Source organism: Maylandia zebra, linkage group LG13 (assembly GCF_041146795.1).
Source record: "Maylandia zebra isolate NMK-2024a linkage group LG13, Mzebra_GT3a, whole genome shotgun sequence".
Taxonomy (NCBI): domain Eukaryota; kingdom Metazoa; phylum Chordata; class Actinopteri; order Cichliformes; family Cichlidae; genus Maylandia; species Maylandia zebra.
Genome location: NC_135179.1, coordinates 16,832,544 through 16,850,241, shown reverse-complemented (window position 1 = coordinate 16,850,241; position 17,698 = coordinate 16,832,544). Strand labels below are relative to the sequence as shown.

General features: G+C 43.1%; 1 protein-coding gene across 4 annotated transcripts in view; it reads left to right on the top strand.

Moving 5' to 3' along the window:
• Positions 1–17,698, top strand: part of zmiz1a (zinc finger, MIZ-type containing 1a) — a 122,101-nt gene that overhangs the window by 80,700 nt on the left and 23,703 nt on the right. For all 4 annotated transcript variants that reach the window (XM_023153439.3, XM_023153441.3, XM_023153438.3 and 1 more), the window contains 2 exons: positions 459–572; positions 13,517–13,622. In XM_023153439.3, the coding sequence (XP_023009207.2) occupies positions 459–572; positions 13,517–13,622 (220 nt within the window). The remainder of the gene's footprint in view (positions 1–458; positions 573–13,516; positions 13,623–17,698) is intronic.

Here is a 17,698-nt window from a genome sequence, read left to right as displayed (position 1 = left end):
TGCCAGGACCAAGGTTGTTTTCTTTGTGCACAGCCAAGTCAGCCAGTGGAGTAATGGTGCCTGGGCTCTGTTACACTGAGAACAGGCAGGGAATGAGGGGAAGTGAGAGAAGGAGAATTGGAGGGAAAGATTTGGTTGCTGTGTGGGTCATGGGGGTGAGGGATGGGTGTTGCCAAGAGAGATTAACAAGAAACACTGGCATCATTGTTGATATGGGTGTGATCTTCTTCCCACATTGCGGCTGAGCCCTGAGTGGGCGTATATTGGAAAGAGTCAAGGTCCTCACAGGGTTGCGGAGAAACACAAGACATTAAATCAAGGCAGTTTAAGGGGGGAGAACAAGGCTGCAAAACTACTTGGGTTCAGTGTTTTTCCAATTTGTACTTAATGCGAAAAAAATAACACTCATTATTTCCCATTGTCTCTAATAGCAGTCTCCTTTCTGTCTGTTTGCACAGCACTTACAGAACCCAGCCAACTTCCACTCAGCGGCCACAGAGCTGCTCGACTGGTGTGGAGATCCCCGGGCCTTCCAGCGACCTTTCGAGCAAAGTCTCATGGGATGTCTGACGGTACGCAAACACTAATTATGGTTTTTGTTGAGTTTTTCAGGTACTTTTTTGAACACAAGGAAAACAGTAATTAGATTTGGATAAGGATGTGTCCACCTCTGAGGCTTTTAGCCGACGTTTAGGATCGTATATACACAAGTTTCATGTAATATTCGTGTAGATATTTCAGATTGTTTTACAAAGCTGTTAATAGCACGTTGTAATTTGGATCCAGAGGTGATCTAGCTGCTTAGGCTCTTGACAGAAGTTGTCGTCAGCTGCTGCTACATTGTGCTGTGCACACACAAAACCACACACATACACAGAAGAGGTATGAAGAGGTTTGTAACTACCCAGTCACCTCTGGCTATTGCCTTTCAGTTCGCTAGCTGCTGCTCATCGATCTGGGCACAGGGCCAGAGAGCTGGCTCTCACCAGGTGTGTACAAACCTCTCACACACGTACTTACATGCGCAGCCATGTGTGCGAGCCCTTAGAGCAAAGGCCTGCGTGTTTCACGTGTTTATTGCAAAGATAAGCCTTTGCAGCACTGAAAGAACGCTGTTCCCAGTCCAAGCGTTCACGTGAGCAAACAGACAAATGCTCATTAATGTGTAAATCACAATAAAAGCCTCTTAAAGGCCGATAAGGAGCTATACAATCGAGCCCCCCCACTGAGATCCCTCTCAGCATGGTGCGGTTTCCATCAGCTAAATTGTTTCGTCAGACTTGGAGCAAACTGCTGCTTATCTGGAGAATTAGAACACGCAACAAGTCTGTGCATTCTTTCAGGATTTTGTCTTTATGCCAGTTGTGTATCAGAGATCCAAAGAGAAATTTAAACATGACTGTTAATTGAACGCATGCTCCATGTGGAGGATGCGCCTGTTCCCCGGGGGCTTTAGAATCAGGAAGAGATGACGCAAATAACAAGTATTCCACTGTTAGAATGACACTTTACATGACAGGTGTAGTGTTTTTTTTGTGTTTTGTTTGTTTCTTTATATTTATGCAAAATGTGTGGGCGGTAATGTAGTGGATGCAGACATATGTATTATTTTTGTATATGATTCCACAGTTTTCTAAATTCTCCCACGTAGTTCACAAGGAGCCGTCTTTCACGAATGACTTCAACAGCAGTTAAAAATAAACTACAAAACTGATTCCTTTTCTCTTTGGCAAATAGATAAACAAGAAAGTGAGTGGCCTACTAACCCTTTCAGCACCTCTCACAGCGCTGTTTTCATATTGACAGAAATATGTGCTTGGATGCACATCCTCAGAGGGAGATTAAGCTGAAAAAGGCTTATGAGGTGAAACACTGTTAAATCCATGTTGAATCTATGCTAGCCTCTGTAACTGGCTGCCTGCCTTGTATAAACTGTAGGGCAGACTCACTCACGCAGGAAATTAAGCCATTGACAACAACACGATTTGAGCGTTTGTCAGAATAGTTTGCTTAATCCTGATGTGTCCTGAGCAGCTTCAGATGGATATAATGCAAGTTGCACTGGAAGTGTAGAATTGCATATTTTATTCTCCTGAATGGAACAATCAAATAAACCCTATTATTGACATCATTTCACCAGTTTTCTCTCTTTTTTCACCTCCCAAGCTTTTTACAGTATTGTGCACAAGTGTCGAGCCACCTCTCTTTTTTTGTTTTGCTTCCAAGGAGCCAGTGTAACCCAGTGTTAAAAACGGGATTAAAAGTATAAATAAATATTGATAAAAACAAAGTTAATTATAATAAATACTGATAAAAAGCATGTAAACAGAAGTTTAATTAATATGTACATATGTATATGTAATGTATAAGTGGTGTGGGGGCAGGACTTAGTCCTGTAGAGTGTGTTTGTCAGATCCACTGAGCGACCAATCATTGGCCGGTCTGACCCTCCCCCAGTCTGTGCGCTGCTCAGACACCTGTGTGTGCCTTCGTGTGCCAGTCAGATACGCCAGAGACACAGACGGTGAAAGATCAGTTTACCCGTGCGGCAAAGAAGCTAGCTGGATAGAGAAAGTCCTTTTTTCGGCAAGAATAATAAGAGTGATACTGTATTCCAGAGGCCGTGAGCCAACGTGAGCACTGTGAAGCCCCGTGTAGCATTTGTTGCTTCGCATGGTAAGTCCCAGGCAGCACACGTGCGCTAGCATAGCATGCTACTTGCCGCTAGCTCTGATGCTAACTTCCGTTAGCCATTTTGCAATGAAAGTGCCTTTTCCGAGGCTAAAGCAATTAGCACTGAGTCTGCTGCACTTTATATGAGATGTTCTTTAAAGGTTTATGTCACATTACTGTGGTATTGATGTATAATGTATGGTGTTGTGCGATGTTATGTTAGCACATGTTCCCTTTTCTCATGGTGCTAATTATAGTTCTGCACACTAAGTATTAGCAATGTGAAATTAAGTGCCTTCACCTGCACTTTACTTAGCTGAAACTTGATAAGTCTCAAGCCAATGTGTATTTCTAATGCACTACTGAGCTATTTTGTATTGTTTTAAATGTGTGTTTCCTATGCACTTTTCCCTTTGAAATGAGAATAATTTGTTGTACAACATAGAATATTTTGAAGAAAATTTAGAAGCACTACAAGCAACCAGTAGTAATAATAAGTTACAGGCATGATAGCTTAAATGTTGAACTACTGTGTTCTGGCCTGGTCCCCAGGTCAGGTTTTTTCCTTTGCTTATTTGGATTGGATTGGTTTTGAGGACCTGAGAAGAATCGAGGATCCCTTTTCCAGTACTGGATGGCGAGCCCAGCCCAAAGAGCCGGATGAACTGGTAGATTGTAACCCGACTGGTTACAAACACATTGAGTGACTACTGAACATTGAAAGACTGAAATTGACTTTTAAAAAAAAGACACAAAAGACAATATATCCTTAGGTCGACCATTTGTGGGGTTTATTTTATTTTGTTTTTAAGAAGCGCGCTCTACTTTTGTTAAATGTGCACAACTTTAATAATTGCTAATAAATGCAATTGTGTTTTCTACACCTACTGTGTACAAGTCCTCTGTTGTCATACACCCTTGGCTCCTACGAATCTAGAACCTGTCTGATCTGGTCCATATTTCCCTTCTGTCCGCGTACTGTGGTTAAAGGTAACTATACTGCCCGCACTACATGCAAAGAAGGCAAGAAGTAGCACTAACAGGTCTAGTATTGCACCACCAGTGTTACATAAGTAAAAGTGGCGAGCCAGCCAGGAGCCTAGAGTGTTGTGTGACAACATTGGAATCCTCTTTGACCTTTGATCAAATGCTCACATACTGTGAAAATGGATTTTGTCGAGAAGTATGCCGTTAAAGTACCAAATGCCATTATTGTTAGCGGTGTTACAGATAGAGAGAAAGACAAAGAGGTATTTGAGTTTCTGGAGCAACATGGTACTATTCGTAGAGTACTCGCTGTCGATGATGACTCTTCTGCATTCCACAAAAGCCAGATTGTAGAGTTCGAGTCCGGTGCAGCCGTTGAAATATTAGCACCTAAGCTGCCTTACCTCTTACAGTCCACTGACAATCCAGATGTCAGTTACCGCATTCGAGCCTTAACTGACGTCTATACTAAGACCGTAGGGGGCAGTGTTACTGAGGCTTACATTAGCAACCTGAAGGGTTTAGCCAAGTTAAGTGGGAAGGATTTCGAAGAAGTGTTGCGGGAGGCCCTATCCACAATAGGGAACACCATTGAAGCTGCTGAGACAGCTGAGAGAAACCCTGAAAATGATGCTGCTGATCAGACTTGCCCTGTGGTAGGATCCACACAACTTGGAGCCTCACCTTCAGTCTTAACTGAACTGCCTCACCCTCCTGAACCCATTCAGGGCACATTCCAACGCCCCATGAGACCAAACTTGACACCTCAAATGTTGAGTCCAACTGACCTCAACCCACCAGAGGTTCAGAAAGTAGTAGTCGAGCATGTTGTCAAGAGTGTTGAAAAGACATCACATGCTCACTCTACATTAAGACTCAGAGCTTTCTCTGGCAAGATGCCCAGACCTTACAGCGAAGCTGACTATGAAACATGGCGTTCTCATGTTGACTTGTTGATGGAAGATGCTTCTTTGTCCGAGTTGGGAAAAACTCGTAAGATTCTTGAAAGTCTCCTTGCTCCCGCTTCTGATGTCATCCGCCCTCTTGGGCCAGAAGCCACTCCTGCAGACTATCTTAAACTTCTGGATTCAGCTTTTGGCACCGTCGAAGATGGTGAGGAACTGTTTGTACGCTTCATGAACACCCTCCAAGATCATGGTGAAAAGCCCTCTGCTTATCTGCTTCGTTTGCAGGTGGCAGTCAATCACACCGTGCGCAGAGGTGGGCTTGAACCACATGAAGTAAATAAGCAGCTTCTTAAACAGTTTTACAGAGGCTGCTGGGATGATAACTTGCTAACGGAGTTGCAATTGGAGCTAAAGCATAAGGAGCCGCCCACTTATGCAGAGCTATTGCTTCTCCTGCGTACTGCAGAAAACCGACAAGAAGTTAAAAACACGCGAATGAAGAAACACTTTAGCGCCACGAAACCAAAAGCAGTGTCTCATGAACAGACGGTCACTGAAACAAATGCAGATGTTCGCCAAGCACAGTCAGATAGTCTAGAAGAGCTGAAAAAACAAGTTGCCGATCTAAAAAGCCAATTAGCTGCCGTTGTGAAGCCAAAGAAACAAGCAACACTGAAGACAGTTCGAACAAGGAAACCTGAAAATAAAAAACCTGACCATGCCAAACCTGAAGACTCACCTCCACCCAGCCGCCGCAGTACTAGGCCCAAGCCCTGGTATTGCTTCCGCTGTGGGGAAGATGGACATATAGTAGCCACTTGTGAGTCAGAGCCCAATCCTGCCCTTGTAGTTGCAAAACGAAAGGAATTAAGAGTGAGAAGGCAGATATGGGACAGGCAGAATGACCAGCTTTCTTTAAACTAAATTCTGCCTCCGTTGCGGGACAAATGGAGGCTGATGCTTTGTTAACCCGTCCCACCCAGGTTAAACAAAAAGCTTCACCTAAAAAGCGTGCCAGCCTAAAGTCACACACAAGATCAGATTCCTTCGACTTTCCTAAAGGTCTAATTGGTACGAAGAGTACTGCACAAGTGAAAGTTAATGGTCACACAGTGAGTTGTTTGCTAGATACTGGTTCCCAGGTGACTACAGTCCCCGAGTCCTACTATCGTCAGCATTTGTCCTCTCATGAGATTAAGCCATTGTTTGAACTTTTAGAAGTTGAGGGTGCCAACGGTCAGTCTGTGCCTTACTTAGGCTACATTGAACTGCATGTCACTTTCCCAAAGGACTTCCTTGGCATTGAAGCTGAAGTGCCGACACTTGCCTTAGTTGTCCCCGATGTGCGCACAGCTTCTCAGTCCTTAGTGCTAATTGGGACAAACACATTAGATGTACTTTATGAGCTGTACTCTAACACATGCCATGAACTGCAGCTGAACCTGCCATATGGCTATAGGGCAGTTCTAAAAGTTCTTGAGTCACGACACAAACAGTCCAAAGACAGTAGTCTTGGTTTAGTGACGATGCACAACAAAGAGCCACAGTTGATTCCAGCAGGCCAAACTGTTGTTCTAGATGGTGCTGTAGCTGTGTCAGCCGGTAACGGTGAAAAGTCTGTCTTGTTAGAGTATCCACGAATGTCAGCCTTACCTGGTGACATCCTTGTGAAACCTTGTCTCATAGACCTACCTGAACGAGCACCTTACCTTGTACCAGTTATACTCACCAATGAATCCGAACATGATGTGACAATCCCTCTAAATTGTGTCATCGGAGAAGTCAGTGCATATCAAAGAGTTCTATCTCACGAACACTCAGTGAGAACTCCAAGATCCCGAACTGAGCAGAAGTCAAATGTAACATATAACTTTGACTCTTCCCCTATTAGCGCTGAATGGAAGGAGCGCATAACTGAAAAACTAAGCCAAATGCCCGAAGTGTTTGCACAGAATGATCTTGACTTTGGAAAGACGGATCAAGTGAAACACACAATCAGATTGTCAGATGAAACACCGTTCAAGCATAGAGCGCGTCCCATACATCCGAACGACCTGGAGGCAGTCCGTAAGCACCTCAAAGAACTGCAAGAAGCTGGCGTGATCAGGGAATCTACCTCCCCTTTCTCTTCACCCATTGTAGTCGTGCGGAAGAAAAATGGTGAAGTCCGCCTCTGTATCGACTACAGAAAGCTTAACGCGCAGACTATAAAAGATGCTTACGCTCTCCCCAATTTGGAGGAAACGTTTTCCACCTTGATCGGGTCGCAATGGTTCTCTGTCCTGGATTTAAAATCTGGGTACTACCAAATTGAGATGGAGGAGCTGGACAAACCAAAGACGGCGTTCGTATGTCCCATCGGCTTTTGGGAATTTAATAGAATGCCCCAAGGCATTACAAACGCCCCCAGCACATTCCAGCGGCTCATGGAGAAATGTATGGGCGACATGAACCTGCGCGAAGTGATCGTGTTTCTCGATGACATCATTGTATTCTCCAAGACACTTGAAGAACATGAGGCTCGCTTAATGAAAGTTCTTGATCGCCTGAAAGAATATGGGCTCAAACTCTCACCCGAAAAATGCAAATTTTTCCAAACTTCTGTCAGATATCTTGGGCATATTGTGTCCAGCAAGGGAGTGGAGACTGACCCTGAAAAGGTGGAAGCCTTAAGTACCTGGCCTGTGCCCCGTGATCTTAAACAGCTCCGCTCATTCTTAGGCTTTTCAGGGTACTACAGGCGGTTCATTAAGAACTTTTCGAGTATCGTTAAGCCCCTCACTGACTTAACATCAGGCTACCCTCCTTTGCGCAAAAGCACAAAGCCTAAAGCTAAGTCTGTCCAGTACCATGACCCCAAGACACCTTTCGGCGAGCGATGGACTCCCTCTTGTGATCTTGCTTTCAAAACCATCATTGAAAAGCTCAGTACTGCGCCTGTATTGGGTTTTGCCAACCCTAAACTGCCATATACCCTCCATACCGACGCCAGCACTACAGGGCTTGGCGCCGCGCTCTATCAAGAGCAGAATGGCCAGACCAGGGTGATAGCTTATGCAAGCCGTGGGTTGTCTAGGAGTGAATCTCGTTATCCCGCCCATAAGTTAGAGTTCTTAGCTTTGAAGTGGGCAGTAACGGAAAAGTTTGCAGATTACTTATATGGAAATCAGTTTACTGTCGTAACAGACAATAATCCTCTGACGTACATATTAACTACTGCTAAGATGGATGCCATGAGTTACAGATGGCTAGCTGCCCTGTCAACGTTTAGCTTTAAGCTCCAGTACAGAGCAGGCAAGCTTAACTCAGATGCAGATGGCCTTTCTAGACGGCCACATGGTGAGTTGCTTAACGACGCAGTGTCCCAAAAAGAGCTCGACCGCATACAGCAGTTCACACAGACTCACCTGTCCCTACCTGACAGCAGTTTAAGTCCTGAAGTAGTGTCTGCTATTTGTGAGAAACACCTTGTATGCAGCTCTCAAAATGACACCATCCCTTTGGTTCACTCGCTAGCCATTTCTGCAGCTGCCATTCCAGGTGACTTTGTCAATGAAAATGACTGTGGTGGTCTTCCTGTTATGCCCCATATGTCCCCTGAACAGATCACAAACGAACAAAGAACAGACCCTTGTCTGAGGGAAGTTATTGCACAAATTGAAACTGGGGAAAAGGTCCCACCAACTGTGCGAGCTGAACTTCCTGACATCAACCTTCTACTCCGAGAGCTCAGTCGATTGGAGATGCACAATAACATCCTGTACCGAACTCGCCAAGATGGAGGAGATGTTACTTACCAGCTTGTCTTACCTGAACAGCTCCGTGACTCAGTCTTCCAAAGCCTCCACTGTGACATGGGCCACTTAGGCACTGAACGTACCTTAGATCTTGCCCGAACAAGGTTCTATTGGCCTCGCATGGCAGCATATATAGAACATAAGATCAAAACATGCAACCGCTGTGTAAGACGTAAAACTCCTCCAGAAAAAGCAGCTCCACTTGTGAATATCAAATCCACCAGACCCCTCGAATTAGTCTGCATGGACTTCCTGTCCATTGAGCCTGATCGAAGTAATGTAAAGGATGTGCTTGTATTAACCGATCATTTCACGAAATATTCATTAGCCATCCCTACCAGCAATCAGAAAGCTCAGACCGTTGCAAAAGCCCTTTGGGACAACTTCATAGTCCACTACGGGATACCCGAACGATTGCATAGCGATCAAGGTCCCGACTTTGAGTCCCACATTATCCAAGAGCTTTGCAAGATCATGGGCATTCGCAAAATCCGGACAACACCCTATCACCCCAGAGGAAACCCGGTAGAACGTTTCAATAGAACGTTACTAAGTATGCTAGGTACTCTTGAGGAAAAGGACAAAACTCAGTGGCACAACTATGTCAAACCACTCGTTCATGCGTACAATTGTACGAAAAATGATACAACCGGTTTTGCCCCATATGAGTTAATGTTTGGCCGTCAGCCAAGATTGCCAGTCGATCTAGCGTTTGGGCTGCCCTTTAACAACAAAAGTTTCAAGTCGCATTCTCAGTACATAACAAAACTAAAGGCAACTCTACAAGAGACCTACAAACTAGCAACAGACCATGCTAACAAAATGGCAGAAAGAAACAAAACAAGATTTGATATGCGAGTGAAACCCTCAAAACTAGAGCCAGGTGACAGAGTTTTGGTGCGTGCAGTCCGTCTCAGAGGCAAGCACAAGCTAGCCGACAAGTGGGAGACTGATATTCACGTTGTGGTGAACCAAGCAGGTGACTTGCCCGTCTACAGTATAAAACCCCTAACAAAAGAGGGCCCAGTCCGCACAGTCCACCGCGATCTCTTGCTCCCTTGTGGTTTTCTTGCCCCTGTTGAAGAGAAACCTGTCCAACCAACTCATGTACGCAAACCAAAAACAAGGCAATCACCTAAACAACATGAGGAATGTGATCATTCAGAACTGGAAGATGAGGATATCTGTTGGTTCAGAGAGGAACCTCTTCAAGAGCCCATAAAGGTCACTCGAGTCTATGAGATTCCCCAGCCAAAGACACACCCTAATGATCACGATCATACTGAAACTCATTTGCCTGGAGGAGACAACTTACATGAACATGACAACCTGCCTGGAGGAGACAACTTACATGAACATGACAACTTGATTGGAGCTGACAATTTAACCGGATGTGACAACTTACCTGAATGTGGAAATCCACTTGGATATGGAAGCCTAGAGGAGAGTGAAACCATGGTGGAACACTCAACCACTGACAATGAAAGCGAGAGTGATGCCAACTTACCCGATGGATCTACCTGTGATGGGCCAGTGGAAGAAGACAACTCAAACGATAATCAAGCAAACTCAAGTCAGTCAAATACTGAGAGTGAAGCCACAGCGACCATAAGGCGCTCAGAGAGAACAAGAACCCAACCAGAACGACTGCAATATAGTCAGTTGGGAAATCCTCTCGTTTCCATTGCCCAGTCCCTGTTTCAAGGTCTAAGCCTGGCTTTTACCAGTGCCTTGACAGAACAAGATTCTGTGGTCATCCCCATGAAGGCTGGTTCCCCTGTCATTACCGTTTAGCTATCCCATGCAAAGGGACTTGCATGATTCTAAGGGGGGATAGTGTAACCCAGTGTTAAAAACGGGATTAAAAGTATAAATAAATATTGATAAAAACAAAGTTAATTATAATAAATACTGATAAAAAGCATGTAAACAGAAGTTTAATTAATATGTACATATGTATATGTAATGTATAAGTGGTGTGGGGGCAGGACTTAGTCCTGTAGAGTGTGTTTGTCAGATCCACTGAGCGACCAATCATTGGCCGGTCTGACCCTCCCCCAGTCTGTGCGCTGCTCAGACACCTGTGTGTGCCTTCGTGTGCCAGTCAGATACGCCAGAGACACAGACGGTGAAAGATCAGTTTACCCGTGCGGCAAAGAAGCTAGCTGGATAGAGAAAGTCCTTTTTTCGGCAAGAATAATAAGAGTGATACTGTATTCCAGAGGCCGTGAGCCAACGTGAGCACTGTGAAGCCCCGTGTAGCATTTGTTGCTTCGCATGGTAAGTCCCAGGCAGCACACGTGCGCTAGCATAGCATGCTACTTGCCGCTAGCTCTGATGCTAACTTCCGTTAGCCATTTTGCAATGAAAGTGCCTTTTCCGAGGCTAAAGCAATTAGCACTGAGTCTGCTGCACTTTATATGAGATGTTCTTTAAAGGTTTATGTCACATTACTGTGGTATTGATGTATAATGTATGGTGTTGTGCGATGTTATGTTAGCACATGTTCCCTTTTCTCATGGTGCTAATTATAGTTCTGCACACTAAGTATTAGCAATGTGAAATTAAGTGCCTTCACCTGCACTTTACTTAGCTGAAACTTGATAAGTCTCAAGCCAATGTGTATTTCTAATGCACTACTGAGCTATTTTGTATTGTTTTAAATGTGTGTTTCCTATGCACTTTTCCCTTTGAAATGAGAATAATTTGTTGTACAACATAGAATATTTTGAAGAAAATTTAGAAGCACTACAAGCAACCAGTAGTAATAATAAGTTACAGGCATGATAGCTTAAATGTTGAACTACTGTGTTCTGGCCTGGTCCCCAGGTCAGGTTTTTTCCTTTGCTTATTTGGATTGGATTGGTTTTGAGGACCTGAGAAGAATCGAGGATCCCTTTTCCAGTACTGGATGGCGAGCCCAGCCCAAAGAGCCGGATGAACTGGTAGATTGTAACCCGACTGGTTACAAACACATTGAGTGACTACTGAACATTGAAAGACTGAAATTGACTTTTAAAAAAAAGACACAAAAGACAATATATCCTTAGGTCGACCATTTGTGGGGTTTATTTTATTTTGTTTTTAAGAAGCGCGCTCTACTTTTGTTAAATGTGCACAACTTTAATAATTGCTAATAAATGCAATTGTGTTTTCTACACCTACTGTGTACAAGTCCTCTGTTGTCATACACCCTTGGCTCCTACGAATCTAGAACCTGTCTGATCTGGTCCATATTTCCCTTCTGTCCGCGTACTGTGGTTAAAGGTAACTATACTGCCCGCACTACATGCAAAGAAGGCAAGAAGTAGCACTAACAGGTCTAGTATTGCACCACCAGTGTTACACCAGACTTGCTTCTAATTGTTTAAAGTGTTTTTGAGAAACTTATTTTCTTTCTTTCTTTGGACATTGGCTGCTTTTTGACTCATTTTAAGTCTACTCATTATAAATGATTATTTTAAGAGGAAGGTTTTTAGTGTGCTTACCCCTGTAACACTGGCCGATGAATCATTTAAGCATAAAAAGGAACCTAACTCACAGGATGAATCAGTGTTGTGTCTACATATAACAGGCAACTTAGCAAAGAACCAGTTTTAAGTTGTAGCTTTTGGCACCTTGTTACTAGCATCCTGTTGCAAAAACACATCATTTGTTCCCTTTTTTTGTTTAATCTATAAAAATAAAATGCCAAAGTTAACACAGCTTAGCAGGCATAAAGTATTTTTGCACCAATAAGATGATTCCCAAAAAACTGTTAGCTTAAAACCTGCCACCTAATAGATGTATTTGCTCCTTCAGTTCATCCATCTACTGTTCACTAAAGCCTCATTATAAATGGTCTCAGTGGAAGGGCGACTGTCAAGAAGCCATTCTTCAGGCTGAGATATGCCACTTTACATAAGACTGTTCTGAAATCAGTCTGATGGAGCGACAAACTCAAATTTGAAATTTTATATCAATATATATGGAGGAAACTGGGAGAGAGGTGCAGCAGTGAGCGTATACAGGCATCTGTTAAACACGGTGGAGGCTCTCTCGTGGCTTTGCGCTGCATTTCACCCAGTGGTGTTTGGGTTCTTGTTAAAATGATGGAAAAGTCTGATTTTGATTTACCATGCATTACCATTTGGAGATCCTCTGATTGCAGCAAAGATCCTCATCTTTCAGCATGGCAATAATCCTAAACACACTGGCAGAGCAGTAAAAGCATAACTGGATAGAAACGTGCAAACTATTCCAATTTTGTGTTTTAATAGTAGATGGATTAGAAAAACTTAGACATATTTACCCGCTAACTGAAGCTTGAATCGACAGAAAAATACCCCAATACCTATTATTTCAGGTGCTTTCAGAGCAGACAGTTCTGCAGACTATCCAGAGGTTAGTCTAGACATCCCCTGGAACTGCATACCTTCCTGTTTTCATTTGAGCCATTCATAGAACATCTGGGGCAATGTAATATCTGGCCAGCAGCTGGTAATGCACCATCACCTTGTGATCTTTTTATTTATTGTTTGATTTTTTTAGTTGGGTGGTGGATGCCTGGTAGCGAGTACAGGGGAACTCCTAGTGAATGTGTGTTTATATTGGGCTCTGCGCAGTCAGAATTACATAGTATTTCCTCTGTTGCATATAGATTCAACAAAGCCTGCACTTTTCAGTATGATCTCATAAAAAAGAAAAAGTTACTAGCACTATGAAAAAGTCCCACATTCTCCTCATCTGGTTGGACATCTGACTCACGCTCCGGCTGGCTGGGTGTCGCGCTCTGGCCAGTTCACTTCCTGGTCAGTGCAGACTTGTTTCAGGTGACCCTTCATAAGCTCTGCTCCTTCTGCAGAGTGACTGTGGTTTGGCACTCTCGCCTCTCTTGGAGGAGGATACAGTCATCAAACTCGTCCCAACTCTGGATCATTGGAGCGAGCCAGACTGCAGACTCCACATTAATCTTACTATCTGTCTTTTCGTGTGTGTATTTGTGCGTGAGCGTTCACTCTTTCTGAAGAGAAATGAAGTTTATTTACAAAAGTGGCTCAAAATATGAGCACAGTTAATAAATTCAGCAGTCGAGAATATTTAGAAATTCAACTTGGGGACTTTTGATAGATAGACAGCAGCTATACTCACAATCCGCTGCTCTTTCTCCAGGTGGTGAGTCGCGTTGCTGCTCAGCAGGGGTTTGACTTGGACCTGGGCTACAGGCTGCTGGCTGTATGTGCTGCCAACAGGGACAAATTCACTCCTAAATCTGCAGGTAAGACCCATCACTTAAAAACAACAACTTTTCTTTATATACAAAACAAGTCACATATCATAAAATCACATCTTAAAGTCTTATGCTAACAGACAGTTTAGCTTATTAATTAAATAACTGTATAGTTTCAATAAATAAAAAGAAAATAAATGTCTGTTAAAGTCACCATGAATCTGTGGTTGGTTGATTTCTACCAGCAACCACAAACATCACACAAAAAGTCCATGGAGCATTATAATGTGAAGTTATTTTTAGTTCCCATTAAACATTGATGTGCTATTGAGATGAGCCGTCTGAGAGGTAGCCTGAGAAAAAGAGTCCACTCAACAGTGTTTCCGCACTGCGTGCGTGCAGCCTACACGCACATACACATGAAGCCAAAAGAGAAAGAGTGAGCAGTAATGCTATCCTCAGACATTTATCTATCAAATCCAATTTCCCCGATCCATACCTCCCCTCCCCGCCTCTCCGCCTCCCACAGTCCTGCAGGAGCTGCCTGTTCTTGTACATTTGTCAAAGTGAAACATGCAGAGGCGGGAGAGAGAGGAGAGAGAGAGAGAAAGAGATGGATGGCTGGAGAGGTGTCGCTGATGTGTGCTGGACCACTCGCTCTGCCTGACAGAAACCTGACAAAGCTGTTGTCAGCCAGTCAGAGCACAGATAAACCTTTATTCGGCGGTTGCATGAGTAGGAATAATAAGAGTCAAATATTTTGTCTGGTTTCTTTGTTTTTCTGACAAGTTAAACGTGTGTCATTTGTCGGAAAACAGGAACTGCAGTTATGTCAGTAACGGTTTTGAAATCTTATCCCATAATTCCTCATACAGGCTACAGTTAAATGTGTTGCAGTTAAATGTACAGAAGGGAGTTTCTGCTTTGTTTTGTTTTTTTGTCCAAAGTGTCCGTGATATGAACATTTGCTAAGGGTGAATATCAGCTTTCAGTTGTGGCGGGAAGCATCTTGTTGGGGGGAACTTAAGTGGTCAGACAGACGTCATTGTACATTATTGATTGTTGTGTTTCTCTCTCTCTCTGTCTCTCTCTGTGTTCCTGCGTTGGGATAATATGATTGTTGTCCAGGCCATGGCACGGACTGGCTGGCAGGCTGCCTGGCTGGGCTGGGCTGGGCCCGACTGACAGTCAGAATCATCTTCAGGCCTGCTGATGGTTCTGGGATCTAATAGAAGACAGCACGAGGGTTTCAGGAAGAGCTGTTTATGTACAGGAGACAAATGGGTACTATAGTGTAATTATGCGAGGTTGGGGGAGGGATGTGAGATATGATGCAGCCAGCCATTAAACAGGGCAGACAGGCTGCTGGGGTGGGAAGCAGATATGACTCAGGGCAGATCTTACTCACTGAGCTTCCGTCTTAGCTCCCTTACAAGGACGTCTGTCTGAGAAGCCAGACAAGGGGATGACAGCGGAGACAAGATGTGTGCATGAAATCAAAGATACATCCATGCGCTCAGAAAGAGATGTAGAGAAGTGTCGGCTGTCTGTGTGGTCGTTTGTGTCTTTTCACCTGCCTTGCGCGCGCGTGTGTATGTACGTGCATTTATGCATGCGTGTGTGTCTAATTGTGCAGCTCCTGCACAATGTTCTTGGAGTCTGCATGGCGACAGAAGCCTGTGAATCTGACACCTGAGAGCCCAGACAAGGGCCAAGGAGTCTGGGATGCTATCTGTAGGCTCCTCAGGGATGGAGGCAGACTGCAGATCAATCACACTGACACTTTCTTTGAAAGCATCAGTCAAATAAGAAATTGATGAAACAATTATCCCTACCCTCCATTAGAGCAGTTCAACAAAAACATTTAAAATGATATTTGTGTGGGTTTTTTTAAAAACTGCAGCCACAAATGACTGTAGAATGAATGCAAATAAATGCTGAGTGAACATATTAGAAACTAATCACTAAACTTTTAGGTTTCCAAGAAGGCTGACTTTGCATTTTAATATTTACATCAACTCTTTTGTGTGTCTCAATTAAGTGTCTTGCAAGTAATTGAACCCATGAACAAAGTACAAAGGCATAGTTGCACAGTATGAAAGTATAAATTGCTGACTGTGAGATCTGTCGAGTGAAGTAGAAAGATTTTCAGCAACAGCAGGCAGCTGACGATGAGCTGTCTGGAGATTGTGACCCTGCAGTGAAGCCTGGGGGATTAGTATGTTGCTCTAATCTGGAATCAGCCAGAGAAGAGACCTATCTGCTGTTAGGCAACGTAGCATTAGCACTGTTAACTCTCAGAACCAGCAAAGATACACAGCATTACTGCTGTTAGCATAGTAGGATTGTTAGCATTGATGTTTTGCTCCATGTTTATTTTTTATTTTTTGGAGTAGGCATGCTATAAGCTCAGGTTTATAGAAAAATAAACTTAAGTAAATCTGTGTTTATGTTTTACACCCAATAATCTGTAGTCTAGCACAAATACGCTTACACCTCAGAGGTTCATTAGATGATAGAGGCGCACTTTCCGCCTTACAAATGCACAAAACACAACACATAGGAAATTAGATTAATCACAAAATCTGTCGAAGCTTTTTCTGCTGCCTTTTTCAGTGAATCTGCTACTCTAAATATAAACTCATAAAGAGTTAGTTATCTTCCTTTTATGAAGGAAAAGCTTCACAAATTGTCACCAAGATCAGCTTTAGTTGTCTGCAGTTATCAGCTTGTCACCTCATCTCCTTGAAAATATCTCCTCCTGTTGTTTGTACTCGGATTACATCTGAAGTGTGACTTGGATTGTTTTGAATGTGTATATGTTTCCAGCGTGACTCGACATGCCCTGGATTAGAGGCGGCTCCTCCCTGGAATGGTAGCTTTTTTAGCTTTAATGTTTAAGATACACACAGGTTGCTGCTTGTTTTCCCTTTGTCTAACTCAAAGACATAATAGTTATTTAGACTGGAATCTCGAGTGATATTGTAATTTACACAGAAGGTTAAAGTCCCTATCCAAACAATGATTCGAACTGTAAAACCTTATCTGCATACATTAAAATTACATATTTAACATTTTTTCCAGGCCTTAACATGGCATAGACTTAACTCTAGCTTTCGTGTAATGCTATAAATATATATATGATTTTGCAAACTAGTCCCCACCCCCTCCTTCAGCAGCTTTCCTGTAGCCTGCTCTCCTGTACTAGCAAGTCTCACTTACAATACTGGTTCCCAGTGCTGAAGTTTTAAGCAGTAGGTTTTTTCCTCCTGCTTAGTTTGTGAAAGGAGAAGTCAGTAAAACAGAAAAGGTGCTTTTCCAGTCAGCGGAGGGGAAAACGCAAAAACAAGAACCACCGTTGCCAGGAGAACATGGGACAATGGCTAGGTGCTCAAGGTTAGAACTAAACAAAGCTTTCATCTCAACCAGAGAATTTAGATGGATGTGCACTTGTTGGAAAGCTGTGCATAACAAGTCATAAACTCAAGTACATCATGTTCACATGACCTGTGTCTCCTCTCCTTTCTCTCCTCTCTGTTTGTCTGTTTCACAGAGATACACTTGCACAGTCTCACAAAAGTTTGTAAAATAATAAGTTATTATTTAAAAATAGTTTCCTGAATAAGTTTGGACATTAAAACTACTGGGTTAGAGCTATGGTCTAAAACTGTGAGGTTGGGTTTAGAAAAAGATTAAAGATTGCCTTGGATTAAAATACAACGTTTTAAAGCTATGGTCACTTGGTTGCCATGGTGACGCATACCTGCTTTGTCTGGATTAATTAAATGCATGCTAAAGAGATATGCTTCTTATTAAGCTTCTTACTTACAAAGTTGTACCTGACACATAGATTTTTTTCATTTTTTTGCTTGAGCCCAACAATTGTATAGGTGGGTAGAGATTACTGGCTGATATTAATCTGTCTGTGTCTGCACTTATAACAGCAGATAAATGAAAATTTATATACAAAGACGAGGTGGGAGAAACACCCTTCAACCATGTTACGAGTGTTGACGTTGCATTGTTTGCCCACCAGAGGGCGCTTTGAATCTTCCACGACACATGTTAGCAATGCCATAAATACAACCACGAGCGTAAACAAGTAAATAAGTAACTACGCATAG